We start from the raw sequence: 19,353 nt of genomic DNA, 5'->3' as shown, positions 1-19,353 counted from the left end.
CATCATATAACCATGTTTTACAATGATTTTGCTGAAAACTGGCACTTCTGTTTTTTGGCAAAATTGCATCCATAGTGAACCACTGGTTTGCTTAATGAATGTTAAGGAATTCACCTAACATCCCTGATGTTCACTTTGCAACTGTGGTATTCACTTAATGGCTGCCACAAAATATGTTGTAAGAGTGGGTCAGTCATATGACTAATCAGTTTAACAACCATTGTAAAGTACAATCATAATGGGCAATATGTTGAGGACTACCTCTAAAACAACCAAACAGATAAACTTGAACGAAGGAACTCTCTTCTGGTACGTGAGAGTTGAGAGCCGATTGAGGTAAACTTAAGGCAAGGATTAATTTTATGCTTCCTTTCCAGCCCAATTTAGTCAGCTCTCTCAGCTAACCCCTCAGGAACGTATGGTCCGTGAGCCTACTTTACAGCAAAAGAAGTCATCCCTGGAAGCTTGGCTACACCGGGAGGCTCAGACACTGCAACAGTATCGTGTAGTAAGTCACATCCTCCCAAGTCCTAATTCTGACTTTCTACTTTCTTTCCTATTAGGCTTTTGTTGTTGTTGTTATTGTTAATACCAAATTCAAAATGATTTTTGTACTCCTCAGGAACTGGCTGAAAAGCACCAGCAGACACTGGCTTTGCTTCGCAAGCAGCAGACTATAATCTTGGATGATGAGTTGATCCAGTGGAAGAGGAGGCAGCAACTAGCAGGAAATGGTGGTCCCCCTGAGGGGCCTTTAGATGGCCTGCAAGCATGGTAGAGAGCATGAGAGGGAACAGGGGGTTAGAGAGAAAAAGGATGTAGGAGAAGAGCAGGCGGAATGGGGTGGGGTGCAGGGAATTAAGCACGTCATCAACTTAGAATCATTATGTTACCACATAATAAGTCCAGCTCTCTTGAAGTCAGGCTTCTCTGCCTTGTGCTCACCTCTGCTTTAACTTCCTCCACTCACCTATCTCTTCCCCAGCTCTGCTCTTTTGGTTGCACTGCACTGCACTGCACTGCTTACTCCTGCTCTCCATCACTACCCCTTTCAGCCTCCAATTCACCTTCACCATCTTCTTCCTCCCCTTGTAGGCCCTCCTTGTGCAGAGTGCAGGACAACCAAAAGGACAGAAGTGGGGGAAGATAGCCAGGTGGGGGGAGTTGAAACATATTCTGCAGTCATAAATGTAGGCAGGCTGCCAAGCACCCAAATTTTGATTACTGGTATGCTTCAATGGCTGTAACTTTGAGTTGCATTTGTAAGTACAACTCATTCAGCACCATTGTAACTTCCAACAGTCGCTGAACAAACAATAATCAAGTGAGGACTACTTGCAAGTTATATCTGTAAAAGATTTCTACCAATCCCATTCTATATAAGATGAATGTTTTTCACTCCTTACAGAAAGGAGTGCCAGTGATAGGTCACAAGAGTACTTGCATTCAGCTTAACATAATGGCTGCTATAGCTAGTCCCTACTTCCTGATATCTTTTCTGTAGAATTTTCAGAATTGCATCCTGACCCATAGATTGACCAAAAAAAAAAAAACCGGAAAAGGAGATTACTATTAATCTGAATTTGGAACCCTTTCTAAAATATCCTCATCCCTGCCTTTTCTTTATGTCTTCAGGCTCAGTGCTAATTCAAATTAAATTCATGGTTGATGCAACAATTACATTGTGCAGCATATTCATAACATTAAAAATCCACAAGCAAATGAAATAATCAAATTAAAAACCATACTTAACAACCATACATGGCTACTACACAACATAATTTGACAGGGCCATTTATTTTTATATGATTATCTCTTGAAATGCAAAACAACAATATTATAGGATTGATCCGATATCCTAATTTAATTGAACCCAAATAATAAGCAATAATGATGGATAGTAAAAAAAAAATTGCAAAAACTAGCCCATAGTCTGTGTATAATACAATACTTCTCTTGAATTTATAATCTGAAGTAGCTGTCAGATAGTGTGGTTTTAGGCAGTTTGAGCTTTGCCTGTTTTTTAAAACAACATTCATAAATATTCAGTATAATGGTTGAAGATAGCATGTCTTGACATCATTAGGAAATATGTGTTGGGATCATTTTCCCTAAGGCTTTTTGTGCTCCCCATCACATACTTCTTTCCCTAGGCCTCACTAATCCTTATATACATGCCCCCTCTTCTTTTCCTAATTCTAAAGTTGTTAGTCTTTCAAGAATTAATGTGTTAATCTTTCAGATGCCACAGGATTCTTCTTTGTTTCTGACAAACTAGAATACAATGAGTTTTTTCCCTAGGTGTGAAAAACTGGCTGAATTCATTTGCCAGAACCGCCAACAAGTACGCCGTGCTGAACACTTGTACCAGCAGCTGCCTATTCCTGGACCAATTGAAGAGTTGCTCTCAGATGTTAATGGCACCGTCACAGACATAATTTCTGCACTAGTCACTAGGTAGGATTGTGTTGTTAGATATACTTGCTTCCTACAAGGTGTGTAATAATCTGTGGGTAGTTACTGAGATATTTTTGATATGCAAGAATTTTCTTCTTCAAGGGATGGATTGATTGTTTGAATAAATGCTTTTTTATTGCTTTGGTATCTATTGCACTTGAATATGCTATATAGATAGTCTATTTCTGGTTCTTAGTTATTTAAGCCTTTTTGCTTGTCTAATAGGTTATTACACAACTTCTTTTGCCTGTTGTGGGTTGTTGCTATGATATTTGAGTAAAATTAGTCCTTGATTTAAGACGATTTGTTTAATGAGAGTTCAAAGTTATGGCCTCAAAAAAAGTGATCAATGACCCATCCTCAAAATTACAACTGTTGTACCACCCAAGTCATGTGATCACAATTTGGGCTCTTGTTTTATTATAATTGCAGTATCTAGCAGTCATGAAAATTGCAATTTGCAATCTTCCCAGCCAACTTCTGATAAGCAAAGTCAATTGGGGAAGCTGGGTTTCCTTCATTCACTTAATGACCACAGTAAAAATGGTTGCAAAATTGGGTTCGGTCATGTGACTTGCTGATAGACCATATGACTTAGTGGCCAAAATTCCAGTCCCTGTTCTGTTCATAAGTAAAGGTCCACTTGTACTTTATTGATATGTGTATGTGAGTGTGTATTTTTATTCATGGGGGTTTGTAGTTTGCCATTGTTTTCTTTGCTGATGAGATGTATATACTGAGTCACAAAAGCTAGCACATTTATTTTTGCATTATTTTTCACCTTCTGTAACTAATGACTTGGTCTTTCCTCTCCCTTTCCTCTTCTTATAGCACATTCATAATAGAAAAGCAGCCTCCACAGGTGCTAAAGACCCAGACTAAGTTTGCAGCGACAGTAAGACTGCTGGTTGGTGGAAAGTTAAATGTTCACATGAACCCACCACAAGTAAAGGCCACCATCATCAGTGAGCTGCAAGCCAAAGCCCTACTGAAGAATGAGAGTACCCGCAAGTATGTATGTTTATTAAGGCTAAAGAAGCAAAGGGAAGGAGGACAGAATCCATTTCTCCTGAACCAGTTTTCTTACTGCTTACTATCCTCCATAAGTGCAGGTTTCCAGCCCCAACACTTCTGAAGGATGCTGCACTAAGAAAAGTCAGAAGATGTCAGAAGATGTGAAGAGTAGAAATTAATACATAGAAATATACCATTAATATTCTTAAATAAAAACATAATTATTGTAACTTTGAAAATTAAATTGGCAAGATACTTCCACTGTTTATCCAGGATGCTAAAGAATTAAGGGCAAGAAAGTCTGAATTTCAACCCAGCTCTCAGGATTGAAAGCTTTTAGCCTTATTTGACTTCTTTGCCACTCTTACAATGTGTGATTAAGCCAACTTTCATTACTTATATCCTTGTTACAGTTTGTCAGAATTTGGTTGGAGAAAACTTTCTCCTGAGGTAGAAATTTGATCAACATTATAGGAAACATTTAAGCTTACCTAAAGACAAGGGCAACAGAGCAAAAAGTGGCTGCTTGGTTTTAGGTAATTCAGTGTGCATTGTACATTCATTTGCTTGTAATAGATGTCATAATTTTGAAAAGCAGATTTTTATGAAGCCATGAGAACCAATCTAAAATCTCCACTGGATGGAGCCATATCATTGGTATATCCACAGTGCAAAATTAACAGTCTCAGTGGAAGATAGTAAATCACCAGTGGTATACTGGCTTGCATTCAACTAGCTGCCATTTCTTTCTTTTGGCAGTGAGTCCAGTGGTGATATCTTGAACAATTCCTGTGTTATGGAATATCATCAGGCAACTGGAACACTGAGTGCTCATTTCCGCAACATGGTGAGAGATGTCTTCGTGATTCATACTATCTACCTCCAGCTTCAAATCTCACTGTTGTTTTTCCTATTGAAAATGTAACTAAGGAGGAAAGCCTCATTATCTATTGTAGTCTCACATCTCCTAAAGACTAATTCTAGATTTAGCTTTTAATAACAGGTGTGGAAAGTAAAGTTACTAAGAAAATTTCCCTCGGAAGATCAGCCTGAGTATATAGCTGAGTTCCTGTTCACATTTACAGTTTTTAATCTGAGTGATATGTAGACAATTTGTGAACTGTTTCCTATTTCTTGTGTCTCCCTCTATTATCTCATCCATCCTTAGTCCTTGAAGCGGATCAAGCGTTCAGATCGTCGTGGTGCTGAGTCAGTGACTGAGGAGAAGTTCACCATTCTCTTTGAGTCTCATTTCAGTGTAGGTGGCAATGAGCTGGTATTCCAGGTGAAGACATTATCCCTGCCAGTGGTGGTAATTGTGCATGGCAGCCAGGATAATAATGCCACTGCCACAGTGCTGTGGGACAACGCTTTTGCAGAGCCAGGACGTGTGCCCTTTGCTGTGCCAGACAAAGTGATGTGGTCCCAGTTGTGTGAGGCTCTCAACATGAAGTTCAAGTCTGAAGTCCAGAGCAGTCGTGGACTCACCAAAGAGAACCTCCTCTTTCTTGCCCAAAAGCTCTTCAATAGCAGCATGAATCATCTGGAAGATTATAACAATATGACTGTCTCCTGGGCTCAGTTCAACAGGGTAAATAAGAAACCAATTAATAACCAGATTTGCCAGAAAACCACTTTGTGGGAAGTAGTTTGGCCTGCACGCCTTTTCCATCACCATAACTTTCTCCCCAGTCTTCCCCCCTCCCCTTCGTTTCCCATCAGCATCACTATCATGTGTTCTCTTTTTTCTCTCTGCTGCTCATTCTGCATTTGAGATAAAAAAGAGACAATTCAGTTTGTAAATGTAATCCTGAACTGTCTTGGAGCTACACATGCAGCTGATACAGTAAACAGCGAGTCATGTGAATGCAGATTTATTCCATGCCATTTCCAAAAGAACATCTCTGTGTTCTTATAACCATCATTTTATTAAAAGAACTTAATCTGTTGATGGTCTTACTGAGAACCTTTTTTTTATACAGGGGGAAAAAGTTTTTTATAAAGAGAACAAAATTTACCTAATGTTGAAGTTCAGTTTCTTGCTTTTTCTTGGGCTTTTTGGTAATCTCTTCATCTCAGTCCTTGATCTCCAAAAGGGAACAGTATTGATTTACCTCACAGAAATGAGAACAATAAAGAAATTTTACTATTAAACTTAATGGTAATCCTAAGTATGCTAGAAGAGTTTATTCATACAACCTGTGAGAAGAGAGTAAATCTGTTTTGAGAAGATTAAAAACCAAATGAATAAATTCATATATATTACATTGACAACAGCTCAGGAATGCTATTTCTTGCATAATGTAGACTAAAGATGTATTAATCAGACAGTGAGTTTTGAACTCTGAATTTCTTACCTCAGAGCTCATTCTTGACATTAAATAGGCTCCCATTAAACTTGAAGATTGTTTGTTTTCAAGACGGACTCAGAATTAATCAATTAAATAATAAGTCACTCTAAGGGAAGAACAGATTAGGATGTACAGATGATACAAAAGTTGTATTAAAAATATCAAAATAAAAGATGCCCACAATCAGGTGAAAAAAAAGGTAAAAAGTTATGCTTAAAAGTTGTGAAACCTTTTGAATTTTCGATATTTCTGCATAAATATGGCCTAAAACATGCTCTATTCTCCACACAAGTCTTAAAATTAGATAAAGAAAATCCAATTAAATAAATGATCAAAATATTAAACTTGTTCATTTATTTATTGAGAAAAATCATTTAAAGCATGTAAGCTTGGAGGAAGTATAGCACATTCCTCCTTACAGAACAACTTCAATTTATTAGTTTCATTAGATATACATCAAAATCTTATTGAAATAGTTTAAATACTATCTCACCATATGAACTGTCTTCTTGCATCAGCAGAAATATATTTGGGGACTGTATATAAAACATGTAGTTTACTGCATGCATGAATTTTGTACAACTTAATCAACTACAGGCAACTAACTGAATTCCTTTTAAAAATTGAGAAACAATCACTCAACAGTGCAGTGATAAATAATAAAAATAAATGAAAATCTCCTGTGATTAGTCATTCAAATCCATGGAGGCTTCAAAGTTTTTCCAATTTTCATTCCATCAATTTGAAATCACTTAAGCTCAAAAGAACATGTATTATGTTTCTGATGAATATGATTGCTTGTGTATTTTACTATAAAGCTATTCCTTCTCTAATATACTAGGGTAGGATCAGAAAAAACATAAAGACTGCCAACAACCAAAGAAAGATTCTAGAACCATGTTTTTCTTTTTTTTCATTTAACCAGGAAAATCTTCCAGGGCGCAATTATACATTCTGGCAATGGTTTGATGGAGTGATGGAAGTCCTAAAGAAACATCTGAAGCCTCACTGGAATGATGGGTAAGAGTCCTATCCCCCATTCCCCTTCAATTTATTTTTCCCTGCCTAGATACTTTGCTGGTTGATTTCTCTCTATTGCTTCCACTTCTCTAGGGCTATTCTAGGTTTTATCAACAAGCAGCAAGCACATGATTTGCTAATCAGCAAACCAGATGGTACTTTCCTCTTGAGATTCAGCGACTCCGAAATTGGAGGGATCACAGTTGCCTGGAAGTTTGAAAATGGTAAATTCTTTTTCAACAACACTAATGCCTATTTTGATCACTATGAGAACATTGGATCAGAATATATTGAGCATATATCTGATTATGATCTGGGATTTTTGCAGCTGAGAGAATGTTCTGGAACTTAATGCCCTTCACCACCCGTGACTTCTCCATCCGCTCCCTGGCAGATCGCCTTGGTGACCTCCCATATCTCACTTTTGTGTATCCTGATAGATCCAAGGAAGAAGTTTTCTCCAAATATTATATGCCAATCACTTCAGGTAATTGCAGAAAAGTGCCTATTTTTTTTCTGAGTGTTGTCTTTTCCAATTGATACATATGACCCTTTCATTCCCAGCAGAGGAATCTAGACAATTTCAAATCCTTTTTTCTTTGATCATATAAATTGTATTACAATGACATACATAATTTTAGAAACATATCTGGTATTACAGGATACTATCAGAAAATGTTTTTTAAATGCATTATTAAAAAGAGAGGTAAATGCTAATGCAAAGAGAGAAGGCAGTGGTACCGCTAGATTGGAACTGCATATTTCTCTAAAAGACGGAGATAGTGATTAAGGTGATTAATTGAAGTAAAACAGATATTTTTCATGACTAGTTTTTCTTTTTCTGTTTGGTGAGGAAGGAAAAGTTCTCTTTAATGACCAGGTCAGTGACTGTTTTTACAGTTGAATGTTTGAGAAGGATAAACTGTGTTTCAATTTACTTAATCATTTTGAGCAGTTTTGAAAAATAGTTATATGCAAATCTTTAACATGGATTTTTCTCAATAAAAGATTTGTAGATCAACAAGGAAAGGGAATGGTGTAGCTTTCGGAATGAATATTGTACAAGCAAAACAGACAAGCCAAATTAATTCATTCCTCCTTGGGGAAGGGTTTCAACATGCATGTAATTAAAATGAAAAAGAATACCAGATTACTACTATTTCCAAAAAGGATTCCTAAATGAAGTTTGTCTTGTACGGTAACTATATACTTCATTCTCACATACCCCAACTCCTTTTTTTTTGCAGCAAAGGCTATAGATGGATATGTAAAGCCGCAGATCAAGCAAGTTGTGCCAGAGTAAGTATTGTGGGTTGAGAAAATGCATTTTGATTCTTTTAAAGGGAGAGCGAAATAGGGAAGAAATGGTAGCTATTTACTTTCAACTGGAATTCTTCCCCCCTCCCCCCCAGTTCTCTTTTCAGTTCTCTTTTCAGCTAGGAGTGCAATAATTTTTAGCTTTAGATATTGCACCTCCCATTTTTAGCTTTAGATATTGCACCTCCCAAGGAGGATTTATGATTTTAAAAACTTGAAGCAAGCAACATAAATCCAGTTTCCATTTTGCTAGCTTCAGTGCAAAGGTAGGACTGAGAAAAAGTTGATAATGTTAAGGCGTTGTAGCTTGATGATTGCATTTTCTAAAAAAAGAAGTTTGATCCTCTGTGCAGTTATGTCTCTGCTTTCTGATTCTTTTCATACCAGGTTGAGTGTGGATATTTATATCAAGGAAGGAATCTGAAATGTGTATTCCTGCTTTCCATAAAATCAAGCCCAAATAGTTTATGTTCTTCTTACCACTGAAGGATCCATTGGTATCAGGCAAAAATCTTTCTCTGTTTCTGTCCCATCTGTTGTAGGTTTGCTGCCTCTTCAGGAGATGCTATGAGTGTAGGGGCTTCCTACATGGAACAAGCATCATCACCGGCTGTTTGCCCTACTGCTCCTCACTACAACATGTACACACAAAAGTAAGTGAGGCAAGACCTTTACCATTGAAAGTTCTCTGCTTTGTAGTGTCTTGCATTTTATAGTTGAAAACATACTAGTCTCACAACATAAATATTCCATTTGCATGTTCCTAATCCGCTTTAAGACAGAGGTTGCTGTCATATCACTGCCTAGTTAATTGGGGTTGGAACAGACTGAGGCATTCTTAAGTCCCCTGGATGGGGGACGAAATATATAAGACTAAGAATAAAATAAGAATATTAATATTCTTAACAAGAAGAATTGCATTTGAGAAGAGACAATAGTCTCTCTTTGGGTTCTTGCTGCTTTCATCAGAATAATGAAAGCAGTCTCAGAGCATTGTGCTGGGTGTCACCCCTTTCTTGATGCACTCAGAAAAGGGATAATACCTGCATTGAAGTGCTGTTTGCATCATTTTGACAAGTCCCTTGTTCCCTCTGTGGACACCACTGGTGAGAGCTTTCCTAAATCTCCTGATTTAAATTACCACTAAACAGCTATTTGGAGAACAATGTGATTTATGGGAAGGACATAGCATGGGAAATGTTCCTAGACATCACAGTGGCAAACATTGCAAAGGTAGTTCTGCCAGCTCAAATCTCCAGTCGGTTACTGCCTCTCATGGACAGAGGTTGTATAGACTTGTAGTAGGTGTTCTATTTTTGAATGCTATCCCTGTACAGAAAGGAAAAATAATAAGCTAGGAGAAAATGAAGAGGCATAAAAAGTGTGGCATATCAACATCTCACGATCCCCAGAGATTCCCCAGAATTATGGAGCTCAGATGTAAGTCCTATGGAGAAGATATTTTGCCACTTGGGGAGTGATTTTTTAGGGCTAAATAATATACCTTAAGCTTTACAAGTTCTTAAGACATTCATTTACTCTTGCAATGCCTTTCCCATGTTTTCTGTCTTTGGAAGTGTGCATACTTTGGGAGTGTGTCCTTCAACATTCCACACAAATCATTTTGAACTCCTTTAATCAACACCTTTGCACTGCATCTTACCATTTCCTATTAAAATATTTTTGAAATTTACATGAGATTTCTTTTTAATGCAAAAGATCATCTTTTTAAAGTGATCCTAAACCCACTTATCACAGTCTAAAATAGTAAATTCATTCAATTTAGACTTTTCTCGTTTGCTTTTGCTGCAACTATAGTCTGTAATCTTAACTGTATGGGCAATATTTCACCTTACCTTATCCCATTTGTTAGTATTTCCCTAATAAGAACAAAGATGAAAACATAAAAAATCATATCCATGAAAATTAAAAAAAAAAAATTAAAGAATTAGGAAAAGTCACTTCCCCTCCCCTCTCTAAACTGGAGGGGGAAATGAATGAATTTGAGAGGACTACATATTTTTCTAAAACCAGATTGTTAGAGTTCCTTCCAAACAGCCTCTTGAGAATGTTTTCAGAAGTATCTTTTTTAGAATTCAGAGTTTTTTCATGATGCTCTTTCTCTCTTTTTCTCAGTCCTGACTCTGTGCTGGATCCAGAAGGAGAATTCGACTTGGATGATTCAATGGATGTGGCACGACATGTGGAGGAATTGCTGAGGCGCCCCATTGACAGCCAGTGGATCTCCCATAATCAGTCTTGATCCTGCCCCTTCCCTGGAGAGACCATGAGGCAACTGTGAAATATTAGAAGCCCTTCCCTGAGCGAGTTTGTAGCTGCTGTAAGAATGGGTTTCCTCACCCTGTGGGGGAACCTCTGGCTGAGAGGGTAAGGTACCTGAGGGACAGTAAGTGCTGTTTCTCCTCTTGCCCATGCGGGGAAGGCAGTAGAGTGTATCGCTTTATTTTCCATCTGCTCTTCTGAGAAGCTTGCCTCAGGCTTTCCGCTTTTGCATACTGTCTCCTTCTGCCAAGCTATCATTTCATTTATACTAGGAACCCTCCTTCTGTTTCCTCCTCCTCCCAGAATGTAATACACTGCCCTTCTTGTCTAGAAGCCTTTTGGTATCTGGGACAAGAAGGGACTGAGCTATGGAGAAGAGTAAGCCTTATTCAAAGTCTTGTCATTTAGTGTCTGATTTACTTTTATTCTTTGCTGCTTCCAAGATAAACAGTATGCTTATGCCTGCATTTGACTTCCAGGTTACGTGCCTATATGCAGCATTCTGTGTAAAAGAGGCATTCACTTTGGGAGCTTTCTTTGAGCCTTCGATGCAATGCAGCCTAACCCTGCCCAAGTGCTCTGGAGCCTTTGTTCTATGCCTAACCACTTACTTCCAGCTTTTTCAATTTGCCTTGTTGCAAGATGCTTGCTTACCTACAAGCTCCTGCATTTAGTGCTATTGGCTTTTGACATGTCAGATGCTTTTTTCCCCTACGAATCACAAATACAGCAGATTGTGGAGGATGCTTTCATTTAAATACAGAATTACAATTAGTATAATGGTTTCCCTCTTCTCGAATTTGAGGGTAGTGACTGGGGAGCAGTTCCAAGGATTTGACTGCTAAGTACAGAGGGAAGAAGACATTTTGACTTCTAAATGTCCCAACAAACATTTCTATTCTCTTCCCCCCTCCCCCCCCCAATGTCTCCTCATTAGGCTGAACAACTGGGAAAAACAGATTCATATATGCACTATTTTTATACCTAGTATTCAGTAAAGCTCAGATTATTTTAACAGTTACAGATTTTACACATATATCTGTGGGCCGGGTGCTATATTTAGAAAAATGGTCCAGTTTCCAGTCCAGCCACAATTATATTTTTGTTGGGATTGACAAATTACCCAGCAAAAGTCATGAGGGCCATGGGGGAGAAATTGCCTAAGGATTGGATTTTAGTTTTTGCAGGATTTCTCCTCCTCTGTTCATTGAAAACAAACAAACACACGCACACACATTTTTCAGAGAGTTTATTTAAAAATATAAAGATTAGGTACTTTTATCTAAGCAAAAAAAAATTGCAACAGAGGGGCTTAAGTAATTTTTACTCCTCAGGAACTCCCCCAACTTCTGACTGAGCTAGGAAAAAGCATGTCATGCACTTTGCCCTGGCGGTAACTCTTACAACAACTGTTTTGAAGGTTAGAAAATATACATCTTTAGGGTAAACAAAGCCTAGTCACTTGGGAGTCATCCTTAAAGGTCAGCTGTTGTTGAAACTATTTCTTGCTTTCTGCTAATATTTTGTTTTCAAACAAGTCATTTCTAGGAATAACTATGATACTCTTTAGGATAGTGTATTCATTATAGTAGAATCATCTGAAAATGCATCAATAACTATTGTCTTTGGAAAATAGATCCCCCCCCCACCCAATAGCATTTCTGTTGCAGATCTTTTGGTGGTGGGTTAGTTGCTTCACTACTGTAATTCACTTTTCTTACTAATACCTACGATATAAGTAAAAAATTTTCCTGACTTCCTGAATTATTTTGAAAAACTGATGCTTAAAACATATATACACACCTAAGCTTTTTCTTCTGCACAAGCATATACTACTTAGTATTTTTAAAGATTCCTTCTCACTATAATATATTTACTTCCATCTTCTTTCACTGTACAGTGATACAGTCATTGTTGCAGAATCAGCAGTACTATCTTTACAGTATTTTTAGTATAAGTAAAAAGAAAGTCCTGAGGAAATGTGCCCAGGACCATACAGTTATTCTGCAGTAGTAATTTAGCCTCTAGCACAAATTAAATCTTTGAACTTTATTTACATTCATTTCAATTTTTTCATTCATAATTTTGAAATCCTTAATAGATGCCTTTTCTCTCCCATTTTTTTGATTAGTCTTTTCATTGCCTTTATTTGAATGACTGTGGGCAACAATGCTTCTCAAATATCACTTTCTAAGCTTTCTAATTTCTAAGCTGGGATAGAATGTTCCTGGGAAGTATCATTTATACCCAGTTCAAAAACTTCTCAGATCTTAGGCCAAACTTGTGCCCTCCAGATGTAATGGACACTAATACTTATCATTCCAGCTAGCAATTTATAGGGGTGGCTGATCTAGCCCCAACTTCCTTATTTTATCATCCTTATATGTTAGCTGACTTTCTTTCCTTTCTCAGATTCTTTTGAGTTGCACAAAAACATCCCTACTGTTCTTAAAGCAAATATTAATTAATAATTTTATGTAGTTATTGTATCAGCACAATTTTACAAAGTCTATTCTTAATTATCCATGGGATTCACTTCCAAATAAAAATGCAGAGCAGAGGTGGTAAATCTGCAGTCTCCCAGATTTTTTGGATTGTAGTTTCCAGCATTCTGAATCATCATGATCAATGGAAAGGGCCTGCAAGGGACTTGCAGTTTTCATAACTATATATATATATATAGTCGCCCTGAGTCTTCGGAGTGGAGCGGCATACAAATTAAAATAATAATAATATATGAATCACATAAATCATACTTTCCCATATCTTATTTTAATGATGTCATAGCAGCCTGGTTCACATACTGTCTTAAGCCATAAAGTATGGTTCATGAATCATACAGTGAAGTTTATACTCTTCCTAAAGGCAAATCAATCAGGTTATGATTTAGCATAATGTGTGGACCCAGTTTTAACAAATTTGCTGGTTCTGCTGTGTTTATAGTAGAAAACTTGTCTTCAGCAGAAGAGTCTCCATTTCATAAATTATATTTGGGGTTTCTGCACAAAAAGGATACATTCTACCCCGAGTTAAGGCCCTTTCCTGGTGATAGAAGTATTTTCCACATTTGCATTGTTTGCAGACTGCATAGCAATTCAATATCTGTAGCCACCAATGTGCTCATCAATATCTTCCCTTATATCTGTTAAACTTACTATACCATTTGACATTTATTTATTTTTTTTAAAAAAAGAATAAGATACCAGAGTTCTCCTGCATTATCTTTATTTCTGGAAGTAATTCTGGACTCACATGGCTGCAAAGACAATTCTTTAGAGATGATGAGTGGCTAGCCCCTCATCTGGAAATATGTACATCTCTCCAGAAAAAAAAAACCAAATAGCTAAATTAAGGTGCTAAACTATCAAATGACACAATCACCATTTAATCTTGGATAAATGAGCATTTGTAAGAGGCTGTTTGTACATGAGCAAGTCTACTTTGCATCTTCTTTACTGAGCTTGCTCACAATAGTTTTCAAAATCTCACACGTCCACGGAGACTCCCTGCTGCCCGTGATTTACATGACCTGAGGTTTTATTGAGCCTTTTCCTCCATAACAAGCAACAGTCCCCACCTTAACTAAGTTGTGTTCTAATGCCATTGGTTGCTGTTCAAGAGCAGCACATAGAACTGACCCCAGAGATGCTTTCTGCTATATAGATTGATTTGCCCACTTGAAATGAAAAAAGATCTGCAACAAAAGTATGTTGTTAATGGTGCTTCTGTTTAATTTAGTAAAAATTGCACATACATTCTTGGTGGACTGTGCCTACTTCACTTTCATTCGTCCAAAGAGTCTGTCTGAACAACTGTTATAAATCTGGCTATTGTTTCATAGTGTGGAGGAAGGGAGATATCCATAAAACTGAGACATAAAAACATTGCACTATTTTAAAGAATTGTTTTGCCAAATGTTTAAATGGTATACAAAGTGAAGTTTTCTGCTAAATATATTGTTTGTGTTTGAAAAAAACTTACAAAGCTAATGTTTTCATTTTTGTTTTAAACTATAAAAGGGAGAACAACTTCAAGATATATTGCTTAAATGCTTTTAAGGGTTTTTTTTTTTACACAAAAGCCATCTATGTGAAAAAAAATCTTTATTTTGATGAAATAACCATGTTTTGAAAAAAGATGTTGTAATCTTTGTGCTACAATAAAGTATTGTAGGGTAGTAGTGACTAGTGTGGTTTTTTACTCAAGGTGCCCAGTATATTCAGAGAAAAATATTGTGCCTGTAACTGAACAAATACAGTAACTTGTTGAAATACTCACAAGAAACACGAGCTACACAGTTTGTACGCTAATAAATATTTGCAAATATTTGTGAGAGACACAATGAGGCATCCGTGTATAGGTATTATATCAGTGTGGCTGTTTCACTTTTCAAACATGTGCACACTTCACAAACTTGTATTATTGCAATTTGGTTTTTTTCTCCTTGAGTAATTTTAATACATGCCTTTTGGCAATTTCAACTTTTGCGTACCGTAAAATAAAACATATTTCAAAGTTGTAATTAGCCTTATTTGTGGACTGCTATTTAATAAAACAACCAGCTGATACGACATTTTTTCCCCCAAATAGTAACCATGTTTTTCTGTTTTCGTTTTGCTGCTTTTCTCAAGCAGCAGTTGGATTTTTCTTTAATATGAAGCCTTACATATGTAAGAAATGTTGATATATATTGTGTCACACAGAAAGCAGTTAAAACTATTACTTTTTAATATACTTTTATTTTTTGGTGACTTAGTTCTTTACATATGAAAAGTCAGCTACATTACAGAAAAAAATGATGCCCAATGCATATTAGGTTTGTATTTTAAGGCAATAATTCAAACAATTCCATGATGCTATAACCGTGATGGCGAACCTATGGCACACGTGCCACAGGTGGCATGGGAGCCATATCTGTGGGCACGCGAGCATTGCCCTAGCTCAGCTCCAACGCGCATGTGCACACTGGCCAGCTGATTTTCGGACCTTCTGGGCCCACTGGAAGTCGGGAAACGGGCTGTTTCCAGCCTCCAGAGGGCATCCGGGGGGATGGGGAAGGCTGTTTTCACCCTCCCCAGGCTCTAAGAAAGCCTCTGGAGCCTGGAGAGAGCGAAAAACAGGCCCACCATGCCATCACATGCCAAAAGCGGGGGTCGCATGGGAGGGTCACGCATGCATGCATGGGGGTGGTGGAGCAGATTGAATTATGGGTGTGGGCACGTGCATGCGCGGCTCCTCCGCACAGCCCCCCCCCCCCGCTTTTGGCACGTGATGGCAAAAAAGTTAGCCATCACTGTGCTATAAGATACCATAGCTTACTTTTGAATGGCCACACGTAGATTTGTAGATTTTACTAAAGATCTTGCATGACCCCTTCTGTGCTTTCTGTGTTCCAGTTCCCTATTCCATTGTCACCAATTTTCAGTAAACAAATGAAGAGGAAAACATTCAACTTAGAAAAAATGAATGAGATTTTATAAATAGATGAGTTGGTGGGTGGGTGGGATGGTTGGTTGGTTGATAAATGGGGCAGAATTGTGCCACAGTAACACATATTGCTACATCCTTTGATTAGTAGAGAATATTGCCTTCCCCAAAGCAGATAAATCACACATTTCTGACAACCATTCTTGGACATTTGGATTGGAATAATATTACTAAATGTATCCATCCAGAACATTATCTGATTCTTTGGATATTCTGCCTCACTACTCACATTCCCTGCAGTTGCTCTATTCTCTGAAACAAGTAGGAACAGGAGTGAAAAACAGGCTAGCATTCCTCACTTGTATTCTTCTAAGTATTTTGCCTTAGTGCACTGGACCCAGCACTAATATACATTGAGAATAAATTAAAAACAGCCACTTGCATTCATTTTAACTACTTGCTTTAATTTTGCTTTGTCCGAAGGGCATTCTGACGGTGGCTGTATAATGCCTGATGTATTGTGAGCCAAAACTCACATTGAATGTGTATCTATAATTTTACTTGTTTTCCATTTCTGCAACAGAAGGTTAAAAAAAAACCCAGTCCCTGCCATCTCGTATATTCACAATGCAGTCAGCAGAGAGCGCTCAAATATCAACATTTTTATCACCCTGGGCATGCATCTACGCAACCTATAGCCAGGTGGTTTGTTCTCTCTAACTTATAATGGTGAAATCTCCAACTTTTTCTCCAATTTCAAATGTGTCAAAGAGTCCCTCTTCCCCACAGCAGAACACGCAGTTCAGACCATCCAGTGCTGACATTGCCCTCCATAAGTTCCAAACACCAAAACCTGTTTTCTCAGGCGCAGCTAATTTCTATATAGGCTGTGTTTACTGACCTCAATGGTTGTATTTGCATTTTTAAGAGTCATTTTTTAAAAAATGTCCAAATGTCCTGGGGTAGGGTAGGGTGAGGAGAGGCTGAGCAGCCAGCTTGCTTTGATGATTAAAAAACAATTGTTATTTGCATTATACATTAGTTTCTAGTGATACCTATAACAGCCCGCAGAGACCTCTGGCTAACTGGGATCAGGAGTCTTTCTTAAGTGCAAAATGAAGCTGTAGTCTCTCAGAGTGCTAGGCACTCCTAAATGAACATTACCAAAACATACTTGTATGTTTCTAAAATATGTGTGTGTATACACACATACACACACATATACATACATACATAACATATATACACACACACACATTTTTTTATAAAATCAAATGCACGTTTCTCAAATCAGTTTATGAGTTCTACAAAAACCCTGAATAAGGAGAGCGAACTCTCTCTCTTTTTTTAAAAAAAAAAAATCTTTATTTACATTTCATTTAAAAAGAAAAAACAACATAAAATGACAGACAAAGCAGTACAACAGTAAATATACATACTTCCATATAGTACCTTAATGAACAGGTATTCGGTACTATAACTCTAAATTATATTCCGGAGAAGGCAGAACATCTTATATTTCTTAGTGCATCACTTAGGTCTGTCCAACCACACTTACCTTATACAATATAAATTTCTCTTTAAATACCAATCCTCAACTAATGTGGGTTATAGATTCCTCTTTTCTAACCATTTATAGAATTTGTCCCAAGCTAAACCTACTTGTGTTTGCTCTCTATCCTGTAACTTTTTAGTTAACGTATCTGCTTCCACACATTCCAAAAAATTTTTTATAATATCCTCCTCTGTTGGGATATTTTGGTTCTTCCAAAATTGCGCGTATGTCAGTCTTGCCACTGTAATGATATGTAATGCCAAATACCATAGATCCTTTTTTATATTTTCCGGCTTGGAGCCGAGCAGGCATGTCTCTGGTCGCCAGTCGATTTTTAACACTAATATCTCATTGAGCCATTTTTTAATTTTCCCCCCAAATATCACTGCCTTCGGACATGACCACCATTGGTGACAATAAGTGCCACATTCCCCTCCACATTTCCAACACTCCGCCGACTGCCCTGAGAACATTTTAGCTAGTCTATTGGGAGGCAGGTGCCACCCATATATCATTTTATAGATATTTTCTTTATAGGCCGTGGATACTACTAATTTCATATTATCCCACCAAATCTCTTGCCATTTACCTAGGTGTATTGGGTACCCAAAATACTTCCCCCAAGCGATCATAGAATCTTTGACTATTTCCTCACCTATCTCTAATTTCATGAGCAATTTATAAGATTTTGAAATCATACCTTTTTCTTGACCCATCAAGATTTTATCTAATTCTTGTAATTCTAAGGAGAGCGAACTCTCATGAGGGGGCAGCATCTATCTACAATGGAGTCAGCTATAGGGCAAGCAAGAACCTGTTCCCTGCAACTGTCTCTTTATGCTGGACAGTCTTAATCACAGTAATTATTATTGGCAAACTTGCAAAAACTATCTCAAAGAAAAAGTGCTAGAAATAAGGATTTATTTTTCCGTCAGTTGTTTTAAATCAGCTACACTAGTGTTTTTCAGCCTTGGCTTTGGGAATTCTGGGAGTTGAAGTCCACACATCTTAAAGTTGCCAGGTTGAAAAACACTGGTCTACACAACAAATAAGGATGTGCAAAACCCTCAACTATACTTCCCCTCTACTTTGGCATGTTAAGCCTGTCTGTGCCATTTAAGTCTAAACATCTTAGTTTGCAATTTCACAAAGAGTCCTTTGTCTGAAGCGGCACTAAAATGGCTCTTAAGCCCCAACCACCTACAGGAAGGAAGGAACACAGAAAAGTGGTTTCACCTGGCAAGGAACATACAGGAAGAGTTACATCTTGGGAAACTGGAAGTGATACTTCTTTCATTTAATCTTATTCAACCTGTTGCCCTCTGGATGTAATGGTATTGCAATTCCCAGACTATCTCTGGCAGCATGAAGAATAGAAGGTGCCTTAACTTGTCAGCATAATGTTCAATTCTGAGTCCCTGAAATGCTTGCTTAATCTACAAAGTGGTTAAATCAGAGGTGAAATCCAGCAGATTCTGACAGGTTCTGGAGAACCGGTAGTGGATATTTTGAGTAGTTCAGAGAACTGGCAAATACCACCTCTGGCTAGCCCCAGAGTCAGGTGGGAATGGAGATTTTTCAATATCCTTCCCCCAGGAGTGGGGAGGGAATGGGGATTTTGCAGTATCCTTCCTGTGGAGTGGGGTGGGAATGGAGATTTTGCAGTATCCTTCCCCTGCCACACCCACCAGCCACACCACGCCGACCAAGCCACGCCCACAGAATCGGTAGTAAACATTTTTTTTGATTTCACCACTGGGTTAAATGGTTTATTAAAAAGTTTATTAAAAATAAACATTTAGGCTACTGGCTTGCAAAGTCAACTTCTTTTTTAAAACATCTGGAGAACTACAGATCACAATGTCCTTCTCCATCTGCCACCTTGAGAGGTGCTGTTAGGAACTATGGTTTAGCTGCATTTGAGGATCC

At 37.7% G+C, this 19,353-nt stretch overlaps 1 protein-coding gene across 6 annotated transcripts in view; it reads left to right on the top strand.

Moving 5' to 3' along the window:
* The window catches only part of LOC117664595 (signal transducer and activator of transcription 5B), a 43,989-nt gene extending 29,370 nt beyond the window's left edge, over positions 1 to 14,619 (top strand). For all 6 annotated transcript variants that reach the window (XM_034415672.2, XM_087892111.1, XM_034415670.3 and 3 more), the window contains exons 6-17: positions 378 to 508; positions 623 to 774; positions 2,302 to 2,457; positions 3,289 to 3,468; positions 4,231 to 4,318; positions 4,640 to 5,062; positions 6,748 to 6,842; positions 6,936 to 7,066; positions 7,171 to 7,329; positions 8,090 to 8,141; positions 8,702 to 8,812; positions 10,296 to 14,619. In XM_034415672.2, coding sequence (XP_034271563.1) covers positions 378 to 508; positions 623 to 774; positions 2,302 to 2,457; positions 3,289 to 3,468; positions 4,231 to 4,318; positions 4,640 to 5,062; positions 6,748 to 6,842; positions 6,936 to 7,066; positions 7,171 to 7,329; positions 8,090 to 8,141; positions 8,702 to 8,812; positions 10,296 to 10,422 — 1,805 coding nt within the window. In that variant the 3' untranslated portion in view covers positions 10,423 to 14,619. The remainder of the gene's footprint in view (positions 1 to 377; positions 509 to 622; positions 775 to 2,301; positions 2,458 to 3,288; positions 3,469 to 4,230; positions 4,319 to 4,639; positions 5,063 to 6,747; positions 6,843 to 6,935; positions 7,067 to 7,170; positions 7,330 to 8,089; positions 8,142 to 8,701; positions 8,813 to 10,295) is intronic.
* The last annotated feature ends 4,734 nt before the right edge of the window (positions 14,620 to 19,353 follow it).

The sequence above is a fragment of the Pantherophis guttatus genome, chromosome 4, assembly GCF_059756535.1.
Source record: "Pantherophis guttatus breed Tessera chromosome 4, ASM5975653v1, whole genome shotgun sequence".
Taxonomy (NCBI): domain Eukaryota; kingdom Metazoa; phylum Chordata; class Lepidosauria; order Squamata; family Colubridae; genus Pantherophis; species Pantherophis guttatus.
This window is presented reverse-complemented; position numbering and strand designations above follow the sequence as displayed.